General features: G+C 45.8%; 1 protein-coding gene across 1 annotated transcript in view; it reads right to left on the bottom strand.

Moving 5' to 3' along the window:
* Positions 1–18,834, bottom strand: part of ALDH5F1 (aldehyde dehydrogenase 5F1) — a 266,167-nt gene that overhangs the window by 57,006 nt on the left and 190,327 nt on the right. The window contains exon 17 of the mRNA XM_087383488.1: positions 13,383–13,468. Within this exon, the coding sequence (XP_087239614.1) occupies positions 13,383–13,468 (86 nt within the window). The remainder of the gene's footprint in view (positions 1–13,382; positions 13,469–18,834) is intronic.

Here is an 18,834-nt window from a genome sequence, read left to right as displayed (position 1 = left end):
CTAAGGATATCGGAGCGTGGTCTCATCATCAAGCCCCAGCACCTCGAGGATAGGAGAGTCTCACACGCCTTGCAGATTGCTATCGGATAGATACGAGTTCCCACCAGTTGCGGATTGAGGCTGGGAGAGTGGCCGACATACCTAAAGAGCAGCAGGTCTATAGACTATGCACTATAGGGGAGGTAGAGATAGAGAAGCATTTTCTATGTGTCTGTCCGGCCTACTATGAGATCCGAGGGCGATACCACTCTCTCTTCCAGGAGGGGCTCGACTTCACTCACACAACTGACACATTTCCCCGACTAGGTTTGCATTGGGCTCTACCCGATTCAGATGCGGAGACACAGAGATTCCCTTGTGCGGCAGGCTAGAGATCAGCTACAAAGATCAGCTACAATTGATACCTCAGGACACCGAGCTAGACCGAGCACAGACACCCGTCACTGACTTTTACGCATCCGAGCCAGCACCAGATGAGATCGAGGGGGAGGAGCTCCAAGAGATGAGAGCACTATGGATCAGTAGTGAGACCCATCACCAAGATGTGGCTGTACGAGAGACGCGGAGACCACACATGACATGTGGGGCCACTAGAGCACGCACGATTGAGGTCCGACCTATCTCAGCCCTCCTCAGAGGGGATTGCCAGAGACGACGCATTACTCTCGATGTAGCCCATCGGATACAGAGATCTAGGAGAGCGTGCCAGCTCGTCGTCGCTTGTAGTCAGTCCTTAAACTTCTCCGTTCGTCAACTTTTCCGTGAGAGACTCTCTCTCCGTCCCCTAACCCCGAGCTAGGTTTGAACCCCTAACCTAGCCCGAGGGTTAGTTTCAGCCAGGGGGTGACTTTTACATATGGCTCAAATGGAATGGCTTGACCTATCTTCGAAATCTCCCTCTGCTGTAACTCCAATACCAGCAACTTCTACTAGGAAACCTCTTTATTCCTCAGTCGCCAGGACACCCTCTTCCTATGCAAAGACATACTATCGAGATGGTTTTGACCAACCTATCCTTGGACAATATGATCAGATTTATTTTCTACAACAACACGTGAGAGATCTACAGCTACAAGTAGATGCTCTCACAGCTTAAGTACAGCCTCTTGAAGAATCTGGTAAACAAGACGTGGCTGATGAGGCAATGCAGACATACAAGACTTCCCCTCCTAACCCTCAACTACTTTCTACAGTGAAGGATCTTGTACAAGCTGAGGTACAACACATTAAAAAAGAAGTGATTGTAGAGGTAGACACAAAGGCAAGCAAGACTAATATCCAAGCAGAAATCAAGGAACACGGAGCCAAACGAGAGAATGCACTGAAGATCATTGGCGGGCTTCCGGCGGAAGGTTGGTTCAAGGTTGAGAACTCATACAATGAGACTTTAGCAAACATCAAAGCAGCTACTCCTAGCATTGCATGGGCGGGAGATGATGACGAGGATTCCATGACTAATATTCATAATTCCAATGGACATGATGTACTCACAGTTAGTTCAAGGGATATACGACTAACGCTTCTACGCCAATCATACAAGCTGAAAGATACTAAGATTTGGATAGCCGAAGAACTCACACGAGCCCAACTAGCCCAAAAAGAAAGGAAACTAGCCAAGATCAGGGCTGCTAGGAAGGAAGGAAATTGGCAGTATATCGTGAGGGCATAGCCCTCATCAAGGAGTTTAAATCAAAATCAAAAGACTCTCAGTCATAAACTGATGTATAGCCGATTATATCTCTTTTATTTCAGTCTACAATGTAGGTTAGATCTAAATAACATGGAGTTGCTCTTTGCACTCCTTGGGAGCTGCCTTGTGCCCTCCTAAATTAGTTGTATTAGTTTGGAGGTTTCTTTGTTGTCCCATAGACCTATGGTCTCCCGTGGACATTAATAAACTTTCTTTCTTTTCTTTCTTTCTTTCTTTCTCTCTCTCATCCTCTTCAGTAGAGCAGGCCTACAGAGACATCTACAGGCCCCAGAGGTGAAATTGAGCATCAATAGTGTCCTATCACTAACATCTTGCCTCGACGGCGGTAGCCTTTACTAAATCCACTGTGGGTTGAGATTAGGTCTCCTATTTTTAGCCAGCCAGCAGAGTTGGTCTCCCAAACAACATACAGAGTTTCCGACACCTTGGTGGATAGTTGATTGACTGGTTCCTGTCTAGATCAAGGGGTAGATCTAAGGGATACTATGAAAGGATTAGAGGGATCAAATATAATCCTTTGATCAAGTAATGGATCCAAGGGAGGAGATGAAATAAGGAAGCGCCACAATCTTAGCCATTGATTTGTAGGAGATCCAAGGGAGGACATAAAAGCAGAAGGCAAGATATATAAACGTCCATTGGAGGCCTCACGGGCCTATGGGACAAAGTACACAGAAAAGCGAACTCATATAAGCCTCAATGGGCTGAAGAAAAGGGTACGCTAGGACCCTTGTTGAGTATTAATCTATGCTAGTAGAATCATAATCATAGGAAAAAAGGTCAACTACAACTGCAGAGTGGGCCATATCAATCAATCAATCTATCCAGGTGTTGGGACGAAACTCAAGCTTGTTATAGTGATGGCTCTCTGATGGGCTGCGAAGATGTCTCGTATCTGTGTTTGTCGAGTTGTCTCACGATGCGGTGGGAGACGCGGTCTCCTCACTCTCTGGACTCTTTGGGTTATGTCTAGGGTGACCCCTCATCTATGTCGGTCTCCCTTGAGGAAGCTGTGATAGGTCGGACCTCAATAGTGTGTATCCTGGGGGCACTCTGTCGCACATGTGGCCTCTGCACTCCTCTCTTGGTGGTATTGTGCCGGCTGCTCATCCAGAGTGCTCTCATGTCGGCTAGCTCCTCCTCCTCCACTCCACTGTGTCCGGAGTCTGACTCAAATGTATAGAAGTCTATGACATGTTGCTGTGCTCGGTCACCCTCTATGTCCTATAGTGGTCTGACCATCCCCTGCTGCTCTCTGATTTGTCGTGGTCATGGAAATGGATCAGTCGTGACAAAGGACCGAAGCCACTCCCCTCCAGGTAGAGACAGTGGTAGCGTCTCGGAATCTCGTAGTAGGCTGGGCAAACATAAAGAAAATGCTCCTCTGCCTCAACCACCCCCAGCCTGCATAGCGTGCAGACCCGTTGCTCTCCCTACCTCGATCCTCAACTAGTGGGACGAAACCCGCATTTGACCAATGGCAATCCTCAATGCATGGGAGACTCCTCCATGCTTGAGATACTGGGGTCTAATAATGAATCCCTCTTCTGATACTCTCAGGAAGTTGTCACGATAAAACTAGGTCTTGGTGGGGAGCTCCAGGTCCTCCCCCCCAGTCCGGGATGTGTGAAGCTGGAGGAGGTCTAGCCGTATGATACGGTTGATCTCATCGGGATCGACTCAGGAGGTGCATCCATGCTGTACTGAAAGGGGGGAAGCTTGTCTATCTGGATACCATGCCTGGCAAGCCATGTAGATATGCATGCATACCATGTGTTTGCCCCGCTCTCTGCGAGTCGTCTGGATGACTCTAGGGCCAACCTTAGAAGTCTCCAATGGGGTAAGTCCTAGACTCTGTGGATGAAAGTCACTGTCTGAAAAATGTCATCAACCTGGAGAGGTGTCATGGCAAACTCTACGTGTACTATCTCATATGGAACTGAGGGCTTACATCGGATCATCTTGGATCCCATCGTTACTTGTAGCCGCTCGAAGCTCCTCCAATCTGTCCTCGGAAGATTGCACCCCAGAAAGGTGTTGCATACATGACAGTTGGCCGCACTAGTGTATCGAAAAGCCAGCCCTTCTTTGGTGAATCCTGAAAGTGCGCCTGGAAACACTGCGGCTCTAGTCTAGCCAAAGCACTACGCCCTCATGTGAGCCATGCCTGGGCTGCATGTTTCATCGTGAAGATGGATCCTGTGAAGACTGCTCCCAAATATGTGTATGATTGCACTATCTCCACTAGTTCACCATAATAGGGATGAGTCACTACTCGTGAGGTGTTAAAGATCATAACCTTAGTTTTGCCAAGGTTGACCATCAGATCTCTCTCTGTGCAAAACACCTCTAATGCCTCCAGATCTCTCTGTAGTCCCTCCGCTGAAGAGGATATAAGGACTATATCATCAGCATATAACAATATATGTATGAGGAGATCCCCTAGTAATGAGCCCTCGCCACCTAGGCGATCTATGAAAGATGTGATCTCATCAATGTAGAGTCCAAAGAGATTCGGTGAGAGAGGGCAGCCCTGCTTCACCCCAATGGTGCTCTCGAACCAATCCTATAGACCGCCTGGGGCACGGACCCTGCCTCTGACTGACTCATATAAGCTCATTACACCCCAAATCAGCATCTCTGGGATCTGCATCTCCTGTAGTCTCCTGATCATGCGGGATCGTGGAACAATGTTGAAGGCCTTTTGAAAGTCTACAAAGCATGTGTAGAGTCTCTGATGTCTGGACCTTGCCTCCTCAATGATAGCCCTTAGAGTGAAAATGTGGTCTAGAGTAGAGTGCTGCCTCCTGAATTGTGGGGGTTAAAGCTCACTGTGCCTTTACCCCGGATATGTACAATACTCAAACACATATATAAATGAATGAAAAAGAAGATTAGGGTGTTCTACACCCACCAAAAACTTGTGTGGCTCTCTATTTCTCTCTCTCTCTCTCTCTTTCGGAGAGCACTCTCAAGTGGTATCAGAGCCCCCGTGATCCAGCTGAGCGTGCGTGAATGCCTGGAAGCTCAGCAGCTCTGTGGGAGGAAGGAGAAGCTCTGTGGAAAGCTTTGTGGATGATTTTACTTGCATCTAAGTGTGCAGAGACCTTGAAGGAATCTTTGGAAAAGTCACTTTGGTTTTGCGAAGTGGTTTTGAGAGCCTGTTGAGTGTTTTCAAAGAAAAAGTCGTTTTTTAAGCTTTTCCCTGTTTCATTCGACGACAAAGACTCCGTATTGACTTGTAGAGGCAACCATTGCCTGCTTTTGGTGTCCATTTCACTTCAAGAGCTTGGAAATACCTTCATTCTTGAATTTGGGATCATTTCGTTGGATTTCTGACTCACTGTGTCAGTTTCAACGTTTTTCTGCCCAGGTGTTGGAACTCAAGTTTGGAGTAACCATTTGCAGATCTGTCAGTTCCGGTGGACTCAGGAGGTCCTAAAACTTCTATGTTGCTCATCATTCACACTCTGGTGGAGTTTACAAACAATTGAGTTTCCAAAAACGTTTTTCAATCCGTGTGTTGGACCCAGTGATTGGGACCATGGTTTCCAAAACCATCTGTGCCATTGCGTTTTGGACGCTAAAAAACCCCTACCTATCAGTTCTTACGCGATTCGGTGGAGTATTTTCAGAGTTATAGATCTCTGTGTATTTGATTTCGTCTCTCTGTTATGCATTTTTCATTCTAAGGTTTTGAAACCTTAGATTTATGCCACATGGCAGTGGATAAGTGTTGACTCCCATTTCTCACTCATCGGTTGGGATTTTGAAGTTCCAACAGAAGAGAGATATTTGCAGATTGTCTTGTTGAGTCTGATTATGCAATGGTGCCCATGTTTTGAGGCATCCCAGGTTCTATTTTCAATAGCGGTCATTGCCGTGGGACCATGATTTCTTGAGCATACCTTATGCAGATCACTCTGGTTGTAGTTTGAGCCATGTGTGCTCATTCGTGGTGTCATTGGGTTGCAGTGGATGATTTATAGGCCATTTGGATGCATTGCAATCCTTATTGGATGCGCTGATAGGCCCTAATTGCCTTATGGGATGCTATTTTTTATGGACGCTTTGCACATGGATGCTATTTTATGCTGAGGGACAGCTTTGACACATTGCAGTTGATGTACTGATAGTGATATGCTCTCTTGGATGAGATATTGTTGATGCATATGCCCATGGACGGTGTTTATGCTTGAGCCATTTGGCACTTATTGGCATTTTGGATTGCCATTGTAGTTGGCATGTTCTTTTGGGCCAGATTTGCTCATATGGATGCATAGTACATGCACATTGAGGTGAGGTACCATTTCATCAAGCAGGTAATTGAGGACAAGCGCATAGAGCTTGTCAAGGTTCATACAGATGATAACCCTGCAAATATGCTGACGAAGACTCTACCTAGTCAGCGGTTTGAGTATTGTCATGTATTGATGGGCATTGGATAGTATGCTCACTGGTTGTTCTCCCTTAAAGGCACATTGTCCTTTAAGTGGGAGGTTGACTGATTTGTATAAAGTCTTTGATATCTGGTATGATCTTGTATAAATGATTAATAAGTTGATGATGAAATGATTTGTACATTTACATAGAGTGGTGTCGTTAAATATTAAATGAACAATATATTGAAATTGTAAACAAATTGTATTAAGTTCAGATCATATGTTTCACATTGAAATACTTTTCATGCATAACACCAAGAGTCACTTGTTCCACTAAAAAAATTTCTATTGAATGAGTTTGAAAACATGTGGACATAACACCAATAAGTTACAAATGAGTCCTATTCATGTTTACTTGTCCATTTATGGTTTCTAAATATCTTCGATTCCCTCCATTGTCTATGTCTCTCTGCTGCAATTGAATTGTCTAGAGCTTGTCTTCGTCTTTGCTTTTGGGCTAGAAGAAAAGCAAGCTTGATTTTGGAGCTAGCAACTTTTCTTTTAGCATGCAGCCTCTGTAGTATGCCTCGGTAAAACCATTGGAAGACTTCCTTCAGACTATTCGCCTTCAGACTCCCTCCATAGTGTTGTGTGTGTCTAAAAAATGCATTACGTGCCATGTAGTGAGACTTCTCCATGCCTTGGGTAGACCAAATAGCTGGGCATCCATACTTTTTGACAAAATAGGGAAGGTGGTTGTATATGATATGCTGTAAGACATAAGAATGCATAGTAAGTAATAAAAAAAAAGAGGATCACACTTAAGTAAAAGAAAAAGACATAACCTTACCATGTAGTGAGTTATATTGCAGGCTGTCCACGCGTCTTTCATTGACTTTCCAAAATGTTTAATTGCCTCCTCAAAGCTCTTGTAATCACTCTTTGTCCATGTTACTTTGTCACAGAACATGAAGAGTTGATCAAGAGACCTCCACACCTCTGCCTTCCTATTTCGTGTAGGGGTTAAAGGTCACTGTGCCTTTACCCCGGTTATGTACAATACTCATACACATATATAAATGAATGAAAAAGAAGATTAGGGTGTTCTGCACCCACCAAAAACTTATGTGGCTCTCTGTTTCTCTCTCTCTCTCTTCCGTTCTACTTCCGTTGAGAGCACTGTCACTGAATCCTGCCTGCCCTAGTGCTCGCTGCCCCATGCCTCTGCATGACTGTTGATCTCTCTCTCTAGTACCGATCCATAGATCTTGGCCAATGTGTGGCCAATCATGAGGGTGCGATAGTTCCCGGTGTCCATGAGGTCTCCTGCTTTGTGTATCGGTATGATAGTAGTGGTGCTCCATGTTGGTGGAAAGCCGTGACAAACTGCAAGGTTAAACATATGTGCAAGGATTGGTGCTAGGACCTCCTGCCCATGTGCGAAGTGCTCTGTCCAAAGGTGCTTTCCGGTTGTAGAGCCGGCGAAGTGCAGCCTGCACATTCTGCATAGTGAATAGATGACAGGTTGTGGGCCTAGGCATAGAGGACATGTCTGGCAGTGTCTGCCTCGGGACATCATATAAGGAGCATGCATAAGTGTGCCACACGCCCGGATCAGTGATGGGAATGGGTGGCTTCCTCTCTGCGAGGAATCCCCACCCAGTGGTTGGGTCTCCTCCGCGAAATGATCTGATGATCTCATCCATCCTATGTGTGAGGAAGGCTCGTGTCTTGCGGCGTGTCAACCCGCTAAGATCCTGTGTGCCTCATGTGACATCAACTGACCCAAGGCTCGCTCCCTGTGAGGTGGGCTCGCATCTCTCTGCACTCATCATCAAACCAGGGATTTTGAGGCATTTTCCCATCTCATACCTGTGAAGATCGGGTCATAGGAAAGGATTTAGTGGCAGCATCCTGTATCACTGTGACAAGGGTGGCTGAGGCGTGGGCGAGGTCTAAATCAGCCTCCAATAAGGCCGGACGCTCTCTTGCTAAGTGACACATACACTGGATCAAGGGCACGGTCAAAGTGGATCTGGGTACGTGTAGCGGTAGGAACTCTTCCTATGCCTGGTGTAGTAGGAAGAACATCGAAGGCCAGATATGAGTGATCCGCTCCAAGTGGGTGAGGGGGGGGTATTGTGAGGTCATGTCTCCGTGAGACAAAAGCCAATGGGCCCAATAGGTAGTCCACTATGCTAGTCCTGCCTTCATGTGGGAAGCATGTAAATCCCTCATAGGATGGCCATCTTTGAAGGCCATTGTAGATGATGAGGTCATGGACAACTCCCAACTCAAGCAAGTGTCACCCATATGCTGTCACATGTGAAGTATCTGCAGAAAGTCTCCGAATCCCAACTCTGGCATCATGTGGGGATCTCTCTCATATGTGAAGTCAAGTAAGCTCACTTGCCTATCCTTCGTCCTTGCATTGAAATCCCCCAGAAGGAGGGTGTCTCCCTATCTGGAAAACTCTATGATATCATCATGTATCGTCTCATAAAGGCTGTGCCCCTCTGTAGTGACATCATGGGCATATGATGACGTGTGTGGAGGGAAATAGCACACTGCAATGAAGATCGGTCAGGCATCTAGTAGCTACACTCGTATCCACATGTGACATGCATGTTCCTCTCTCCGTACCACAGATATGAGTGGTCTCAAGTGTGTTTTGAAAAGGACAGCTACACCTCCAGAGCCTTGTACTCCACTATCCCTCTTCATTTCTCTCCTACTTCAGACTCCCAGATGTACCCCTGTCATTGTGGGCAGCCGTCTCTCTGGGCTCTACGCATGACGTAGAGGATGACCAAGGCACGCACATGGGAGGTCCAGCCTATCTTAGCTCTCCTCAAGGGGGACCGTTCGAGCCGAGGTGTCATGACTCACTCTTGTGGCCCACCGGCGGATGTAGAGATTAAGGAGACCACGCCCCCTGTCAGAGCGAGAGAAGAATCAATAGATACATATATGATATATCTTCACATCCCATGAGAGAGCTACCATGGCACCTAGTTATGTATTTTGAGTAGTCTAGTTTGAGTTTTGAGTTTTGAGATTATCAGTATAGCACTTAGCAAGGGGCCCTAGCAAGCCCTTTTCCTCAGCCCCAGTGGCTTGTGTGAGTCACTCTTTGATTGTACCTTGTCTCATAGGCCAGCAAGGCCTCCAGAAGATGTTAATCTCCAGAAGGCCTTCCTCATCCATAGAATGGATGAGGTGATCAGTTCATTTCGAGGGGGGGGATCCCACCATTGGATGGGGGCTTCTATCGGAGGGGAAGCCACCTATACCCATCACAAACCCAGGTGTTTGGCACACTTATGCATGCTCTCTTTATGATGTCCCGATGCAGGCACCACCTGATATGTCCACTATGCCCCGGCCCACCACTTGCCACTTGTTCATGGCACAAAATGTGCCGACTGCACTCAGCCGGCTTCATAACTGGAGAGCACAGGACCATGAGGGACTACGGACTGAGCATTTTGATCATGGATAGGAGATTTTGGCTTCGGTACTAGCACAAATGTTCAATCATGCCATATGTCACGGCTTCCCACCCTCATGGAGTACTACCACGATAGTTTTAAAACACAAGGCAGGTGACCCCATGGATACTAGGAACTATTGCACTCTCATGATTGGCCACATGCTAGCCAAGACCTATGGATCGATACTGGAGAGGGAGATCAGTAGCCATACAGAGGCACATGGGTAGTGTGCTCTAGGGCAAGCAGGCTTCCGGAGACAGCACTCCACTCTAGACCACATCTTCACCTTGAGGGCTATCATTGAGGAGGCGAGGTCGAGATGCCATAAAGTCTACACTTTCTTTGTAGAATTTCGGAAGGCCTTCGACACTATCCCGCGATCCCGCATGATCAGGAGACTATAGGTTATGCAGATTCTAGAGATTTTGATTTGAGAAGTGGTGAGCCTATACGAGTTTGTTAGAGGGAGAGTTCGTGTCCCAGGAGGCCTATCAGACTGGGTTGAGAGCATGATCGAAGTAAAGCAGGGATTCCCTCTCTCACCAACTCTCTTCGGGCTCTACATCGATGAGATTACATCTTTCATAGACCGCCTAGGAGGCGAAGCACCACTAGTAGACTTGATGATACAGATTCTACTATATGCGGATGACATAATCCTACTGTCATCTTTGGCAGAGGGACTATAGAGCCATCTAGATGCCCTAGAGGTGTTCTGCACAGACAGAGACCTGATAGTTAACCTTGGGAAGACCAAGGTCATGATCTTCAACACCTCTTATACAGTGCAATTTTCACGGGGCCAGTTTTCACGATGACCCATGCAACCAGAGCACGACTCACACGAGGGCATGGTGCCTTGGCCCGACTAGAGCGACAGTGCTTCCAGGCGCTCTTCCAGTATCCACCGATGAAGTGTTGTCTTTTCGACACTCTAGTGAGGCCGACCGCCATGTATGTAGCACTGTTTTGGGGGTGTGATATCTCAGCAGCAAAATGGAAGAGATTCGAGCGGCTACAGGTGATTATGGGCTTTAGGATGATTTGGAGTAAGCCCTTGGTCCCCCATCAAATAGTACAAGCAGAGTTTGCCATGGCCCCTCTCCAAGTTGATGCCATCTTTCAGACGGTGACTTTCCTCCACAGAGTTTGGGACCTACCTCGTGAGAGACTTCCGAGCCTGGCACTAGAGTCCTCCATACGACTATCTGAGAGTGGGGCAGGTACAGCATGGTTTGCACGCATCACCGCATGGTTCGCCAGTCACGGCATTCAGATGGATCGGCTTCCCCCATTTCAGTATAGCATGGATACACCGCCCGAGTCGATCCCATGAGATGAGATTAACCGCATCATATAGTTAGATCTCCTCTAGCTCCACACATCTCGCACTTGGGGGGGGGGGGGAACCACGAGTTCCCCACCAAGACCCAACTCTACTATGAACACTTTCTGAGAGTATCGGAAGATGGGTTCACAGACCTTAGTATCTCGAGGACAGAGGAGTCTCACACACATTGAGGATTGCCATCGGACAGATGCGGGTCTCATCCCATCAGTTGAGGATCGAGACAAGGAGAGCTGCACGCATACCCAGAGAGCAGCGGACTTGCAAGTTGTGCATGATGGGGGTGGTCAAGACAGAGGATCACTTTCTGTGTGTCTGCCCAGCCTACTATGAGATCTGAGGGCGTTACCACTGCCTCTTTCAGGAGGGGTACGGCTTTGGCCCACTCTTACGACTGATCCACTTCCAGGACCAGGTCTGTATTGGGCTCTACCTGATGGAGATGCGATGACACAAGGAGATACTACTACGACATATCACAGAGCAGGAGGATGGGACCACCGCACGACAGGTCACGGATTTCTATGCATTTGACTCGGCCCTAGGGCACTCTGGGATAGAGGAGGAGGAGCTAGCCGACATGAGAGATTTATGGATCAGTGGAGGGAGCATACACAACACTGCCAAACGAGGAACATAGAGATAGTACACGGCGTGACAGGCGACCAGAGCACACACAATCGAGGTTTGACCTATTTCAGCTCTCCTTAGGGGGGATCAACCGAGGCGAGGCATCACCCTTGACATAGCCCATCGGATCCAAAGATCGAGCACCACCACGGAAGACATCCCAACAGATGCAGATACGTGATCTCTTTGTATCTCATCAGAGAGCCATCATGGAGCCTGGATACGTGGAGCCGGTTCATGCACTTGGGACTCTAGCTCTGAACACTTGATATCTTCGTGTCACTCTCATGCTATTTTGCTACTTTTTTGCTATTTTGTACTAGTATAGCATTTTGGTACTCAGCAAGGGCCTTAGTGAGCCCTTTGCCCCATAGTGGTCTGTATGAGTTACTTGATTCCGTACTTTGTCCCATAGGCCCGCGAGGCCTCTTGTGGACGTTAGTCTCTCTCTCTCTCTCTCTCTCTCTCTCTCTCTCTCTCTCTCTCTCTCAACTTTCAAGATTAAAGTTGAACTTTGAACAATTGAAACCTAACATGTTATATATAAAATATGAAAAAGGTAAAGTGGATAGGAAAACCATCAATATTGAAAACAGCAAGTCGCTTGTAAGTAAGTCATAACCCCTGAATAAAGCATGATGACAAGTGATATAATGATAATTGGCTACAGCGTACAGCGTACAATTTACACTCGAACTATCTGCTAGGGCCTAGTCCAAGGGCCAATGTTAGCACACTCGAGAGTCAACATTGTCATCATCGAATGAAGTGCCTGCCTAAGAGAAAGAGGGAGATGAATGATCCTCAATCAATATGTCGGTCGCATCTACTTTTGCTCCTCTCCTAAGACCTAATTTTAACCAAAAAACCCTAATTTTGACCCCAAAATCCCAATTGTGGGTTTTTGCCAAGAAGCAGCCAGTTTTGCCTATTTCGTAGAAATGCTTCATACAAAAACATTTCTAAACATTTTAGATGCCTAAAATGCATTTATTGGTGACTATGGCAATGAATTTGAAATCATCAGCCTTGTCTTGAATGAGACATTCCCCTTCGTATCAAATTCCACCTTCTTGTTCTTTTTAGTAATGGCACTAACACGCAGAAGGTTTTTCTTCAAACCTGGAACATACAAAATTTTATGTATGTCCCATATATCTTTACTCAGCATTTGTATTGGTACATTACCAATACCCTTGATTTGATGAAGCTTGGAGTCTCCTAGTTCTATATGTTCATTGTCACTTTTCTCTAAGTGAGAGAACCACTCATTATGCGGGGAAGTGACTGGAGCCTTCGGAGTCAATGATCCATGACTCATCAGCTTGACCAGAGTTATTTGGTTATAAAAGAGCTAAGGCTTGCTCAGAATTACTAGTTCGGTGCATGGCTACATTCATAGTGTCTTTATGTGCGTTTAAACCTGTGTTTAGCCATATCTGCCTTTTTTTCCTGACATTCGGAAGCAAAGTGGCCACATCATTTGGTGAAATTTCCCCCAAATAGAAAAAAAGCAACAAAATCAGTAACATTCAATAATGGATGCAGAACATTGTAGACACATTTGCTCGTTATGTTCATACATGCACACCATGGTTTTCACTTTTGTAAAGAGTTTCCATCCCATGTAGATCTCCTAGTAGCTTTACCTACATGTCATTCATCCAAGTGTTGTACTCGGTTTTGGCATAAATTGATATACTCCATTTACTCTGACTAAAATTTGTCTTAAATTCATTTTCTTAAGAAAACATTACCTTGCAAAAAATAAAGACGAACCATAGAGACCTTATTAAATACATGTGTTTGAGACTTACCAAAGACCGTGTCATTAGCCATTCGTATAGCCTCATCTTCAGTTGTAAATCGTATTAGCGGGGCCACAGGTCCAAAAACCTCCTCTCTATTAGATAAGGAAGCCAATTAGTAACAACATGATACAAAGCCTATTTTGTGTAAAATACAGAAAAAGATCCCATTCTTAAAACTATCATCGGTGTCCAATTCAAACCATCAAGGACAAGAAAGACGAGAAAGACCAATGGTGGCTTACAAACCATCCCTTCCTACTTTCTTCTCGACAAATGTGAAGAGAATAGTTTATCCAACGGCTAATACTTGCATTTCTAAAGTTGCAAACTCACTCAATCGATTGTTAAAAAAAACAATTAAACTCAATTAATTTTAATCCATATGTTGAGATTTTGCATGCTTATTCATAAAATGTTAACGCTTCTCTCACTTATTACTTGAAATACCATACACAAGTTGCCTCCATATCTGTAATCCATTCTCAACAAATTAAAAAGAACAAATAGACATTTGCAAGACTACAAACTTGGAGACATAACAATGACAATGCAAACTTTAGTTTCATCTTGCTGCCACCTTTCAAACTATCAAAGGTGTCATTCATGTGCAAACGAGAAGCAATAGTCGACCATGATTTTGTTCAAATTATGCTAATCCATGCACGTACACAAGGTACCAACCTTCTTCTCAACAAGCCTTATTGAGGAAGGAAATTGCTCCCAAGGGCCCATGGACCATCAATCGGAGGGCGAGGGGTAGGAACTGCCGCCCCCCACCTAGTCGAGAGCCAAAACTTGATAAATCACATACCCCTTGGATCACCCCTTCGAAGGTGGTTTGGACTAGAGTGGAGGGCAAGAAAGTTGGCATGCACACAACGAAGTATTAAAGGATATGAGCCCGTATCCAGCAAGCAGGTGAAATGGGACCTCAACTAGAGCTCTTCGTAGAGAGGGACACCAGAGATGCCTCACGTTGAACGGTCTATTTCCGCAACAAAGGGGGAGTTCTTTGCCCTTCCGCTAGAGGTGGTGCCTCAGATGTTACGCTCTAGCCCAGGTAGCATGACCTCAGAAGAATCAGTGGACATTTCCCTTAAAGGATCTATGTTTGTAATATATTTGTTTGCGCTTCATGTAAATGATCGGGAGGGAATTAATGTCAAGGTTCTGGGTGAGGGCTGATAGCACCAGACTAGGTGGATCTAAGGCTAAAGGCCTAATGCAAGAAATGTGCCTAGGGGCAATTGAAATTAAAGTATCCCAAGTGAGGGGTGAAAAGTTGCATTAGGAAGGCCCTATGATATTGACATGTGGCATCTAGATCCATCTAGGGAGATGCGGCTTGTTGGAGTTAGTGAGAGAAGAGAATGGGTTTTTACGTATGTTTTTGGATTCTGATTTCTCTGTCAGCTCTCACGCTTCAACAAGGTTGGCTGGGAGGATACTCGTGGTGCTGCTCCCGTGATATGTAGTATAGGAAAAAGAGAAAGTATATGACAGTTGGTATCAGAACGTCAAGTTGGACGAACAGAAGAAGGAGCTTGTGAATGGGACGTGATCCCACGATTACTTCATGGAGAAGAGGTGTGACGACGAACAGCGTGGGCGTGTGATCAGAGAGCTACGCGTGACGCTAAACGGAGAAAAAAGAGTTGGGCTCGTGACCTCCATGCGACGGGCTGACTTGACGAAATACAGAGAAAGGATCGTTTCATTTGGTATCATGAATGATGCGCTTCACCAATAGCGTGATCTGAAGCGGTCGGGTACAAGGCCTACGTGGACTGTTCGTGAGGTTTGATCAGCGCTGGCCTACAAACTGGCCTACGCAAACAAATATATTGCATAGCAGTTAACCTCCAGGCTTCTAAGCTGTTGCTGGAGCGGACGGTTCCCGTGAGGCAGGTTGACGGAATACAGATAGCGAACGACGGACTAGCGGGGTAAGCTGACCATGGGCAGTGGCTTGTGGTACGGGAGGCCTTCGATGCGAAAAGTGGATGGGCATATGCCCCGTAAATCGACGAAACGAAAGTGGAGTTTCAAATCTGCTTCATTTTTACGAAACTTCATCGACGAAGGAACGTAAAGACATTGCAAATGATCGTATCATTTGTGATCAGGCAATTATGTGGAGGCTACAGGCTTCGGGACGTCTGCACTACGTGAAGTGTAGACTCTTCAAATCAGGAAGCAGGAGCGATCAACCAGGGAGCTTCCGATAACTCTGTTTTTTTTTTTTTAAATTAGTCTTTGTTGATGCTCCGCTTACATGAAGAGGGTCTCGTAAGTGATTAGTCTGTATGAAGGTTCGATGCTATAGCCGGGACAGGTTATGCTTGTGTATGTACCTGTGTGCTTCAGTCAGAGTTGATTTGCAGGAATTTCCCTAGTATAGGGAAAAGCAAGATTGGGATATATGCCTGTGTCGAATGCCTAGTCAGGGTGAATCTGGGATTGTAGGTATTCCCTAGTATAGGGAATTGTGTCAGTTTGTAAATACAGTGTTCTAGCAATGTTTTTAAAATTAAAAAAAACACCCATTGACCTGAATGGAAACAGAAGAAGGGGCTTCCAGAAGGGACCCTGGTGAGTCAGGAGTCCGGCCGACCCAGCACGTGTCGCGCCCAGTAGCTCACACCTTTATTTGGCAGGATTGCATTACTTGAGGATGCCTTGCAGCAGTTATTAGCGCAACAGTTACAGGCAAATGCAAGGCAGTCTAAACTTAGAAGAGTGATACACAGTATGTCTGCCATACCTTCTCGAGATGAGAAAGGAAAGGCTCCAATGGAACCGGAGTCTAGTGTCCATATAGTCGAGCCTAGGAAGGCTAAAGTACCTAATATTGCCAATTACAGGCCGGAAAAGTATTCTAGTCGGATGAATGACCGTAGTTCTGATGTCATTGAGACCTGGTTACACAAATGGGACGAGGCGTTCACCATTTGTGAAATCAGAAATGATATCAAGAAGATCCACGAGGCCACCCACATGTTTAGTGAGGCAGCGGATCGGTGGCGGATTAAACAACAAAAAGATGGTATAGCATCCACTACCTGGGAGGGGTTTAAAAGAGAATTTAGGAAACACTTCTTACCTCCTGACGAGGCATCCCGAGCTTGGGATCAGTATAGAAACCTTCGTCAGAGGAATTTGTCAGTGGCAGAATACACTGATAAGTTTTGAGAGAGCGTAATGAAGGTTGATGAGCCCCTGCCTCAATCAATCCAAGTGAAAGATTTCATATTTGGATTGAATGATCGGATTAAAATGGAAGTTCGGGCTAAGTATGCGAACACGTTGGATGATGCAATAGCCATAGCCCTGAACTATGAAGATGCCAAAGGCAGCAGGCCAAGTGGGTTTGCACAGGTCGGAACCCAGTATGGGTACCATAAGAAATCTGGGTTTAAGAAGAAGTGGATTAGTTAAGGGAGTGGTTCTCAGCCGAGTGGTCAAGCCAAGCAAGCAAAACCAGCTGAAACTCCTAAATCAAGTACCACCATTGGAGTGAAGAGGAAAGTAACGCCAACGGCAGCACGGGCTTGGTCGAAGTCTCCCTTAAACCCAGAGCAAAGAGAAAAAGCGAGGAGAGAAGGCTTGTGTTTTGGATGTCTTCAGCCTCATCAGTGGAAGGATTGTCCACGGAATAAGGATCGTCGGATGGCTGAGATGGTAGTCTCAGAATGCGACGTGGAAATGGAGGGAAGTCCCAGAGCGGAAGAGATGCAGATTCAGCTAGCGGGATCTTCTCAGAGGTCAATACTTTGTTTGTTATGTGTGTCTGTTGCTAAGCTAGTAACGAGTGCACCTGATAACATCCTATCTAAGCCCGCAGCAACGGGGTATACAGCCTTTAATGATACGGAGTTAGTTAAGATGAAAGGGCAAGTGGCCAATCATGATGTCATTGTGTTGTTTGACTCGGCGTCAACGCACAATGTGATTAACTCCAAGCTCGTGAAGAGGCTGAAATTAAAGACTAACCCATCTGACTATGCGTATACAGTCAAGATGGCAGATGGAAGTTCAACTTTAGTATGGAACCAAAGGGTTACCTAGTTGGAGCTTCGTATTCAGGACTATGCTGAGAAGCTTGATTTTGAAATGACCAAGCTTGCTCATGCAGATATAGCCCTGAGTATGGCGTGGCATTCTAGAAAGAATCCAGCCATTGATTGGAAAAAGCACGTATATCAATTCAAGATGAATGATATGCTTTATGTCTTGCGAGGTGAAAAAGATGTACCTCAGGGACTGTTGGTTTCCGTGATGGAAATCCGAAAAGCTCAAGAAGAGTTTTTATTCCTTTGTACATCATCGGTAGAGCCGGTTGATGATTCTTCGGTTAGCACTGATGTTGCGCAAAGTGGTGAGATGGCCAAGCTGGCTAATCTTATAGCAGAGGAGTTCTCTGAATGTTTTAGGGATGAACTACCTTATGGGTTACCTCCTGACCGGAATGTTCAGCATAAGATTGAACTGATTCTGGGAGCAGAACCTGTAAATAGACCTCCCTATAGAATGAGTTTTACTGAAGAGGTGGAGGTGCGCAGACAACTGGAAGAATATCTCAAGTTGGGGCAGATTCAACCAAGTTTCTCACCTTTTGCTTCGCCAGTGATATTAAAGAAGAAAAAGGATGATACGTTTCGCCTCTGTGTATAGATTACAGAGCATTAAATAATATCACTGCTAAGCCCAGGTATCCGATGGCTCGGATTGATGATTTGCTAGATGCATTACATGGAGCCGTGATTTTCAGCAAGATAGATCTTAAGTGTGGCTATCATCAGATCCGGATTAGAGCCGAGGATGTGCATAAAACCGCTTTTAGAAGCAGGTTTGGTCATTATGAGTTTTTGGTAATGCCCTTTGGACTTACCAATGCTCCTACTACATTCGTCATGCTTATGAACGATTTACTACGTCCATATATCGGAAAGTTTGTAGTACATTTTATTGACGATATTCTAGTGTTTAGTAAAAGTATTACTGAGCATCGTGAACACTTAAGAATAGTGTTCAGTACTTTGAGAAAAGCCAATCTTTATATAAATAAAAAGAAAACTATACTGTGTATGGTTAGGCTTGAATATTTAGGATTCATAATTACTCCAGAGGAGGTAGAAATGGATCCAAAGAAAGTGGCTGCGATATTGACTTGGCCAATCCCTCAGAGTCTGACCGCGTTGCGATCATTCTTGGTTGCAAGCCTTCTGGAAGGCCTTGTGGGAGACCTGGCGGCCACGGAAGATCTCCTACTTCCGGTGGCTTCTTGCCCACAAAGGTCTTCCAGTGGGGAGCTGGTTGCGGCAGATAGGCCAGGACGGATGCTGTCAGATCTGCCATGAGGATGAGGAGTCACCAAAACACTCCCTGTGGAGCTGCACTCGCGCCCAGGAAGTGTGGAGGTGGACTTTTGGGATTCTTACTCGCGCAGCACCGGAGC

Source organism: Dipteris shenzhenensis, chromosome 13 (assembly GCF_047967505.1).
Source record: "Dipteris shenzhenensis isolate YYH24624 ecotype China chromosome 13, Dip_SZ_1.0, whole genome shotgun sequence".
In the NCBI taxonomy this organism is placed as follows: domain Eukaryota; kingdom Viridiplantae; phylum Streptophyta; class Polypodiopsida; order Gleicheniales; family Dipteridaceae; genus Dipteris; species Dipteris shenzhenensis.
The sequence above is the reverse complement of the archived record's forward strand: the minus strand, read 5'-3'. Positions and strand labels throughout refer to the sequence as shown.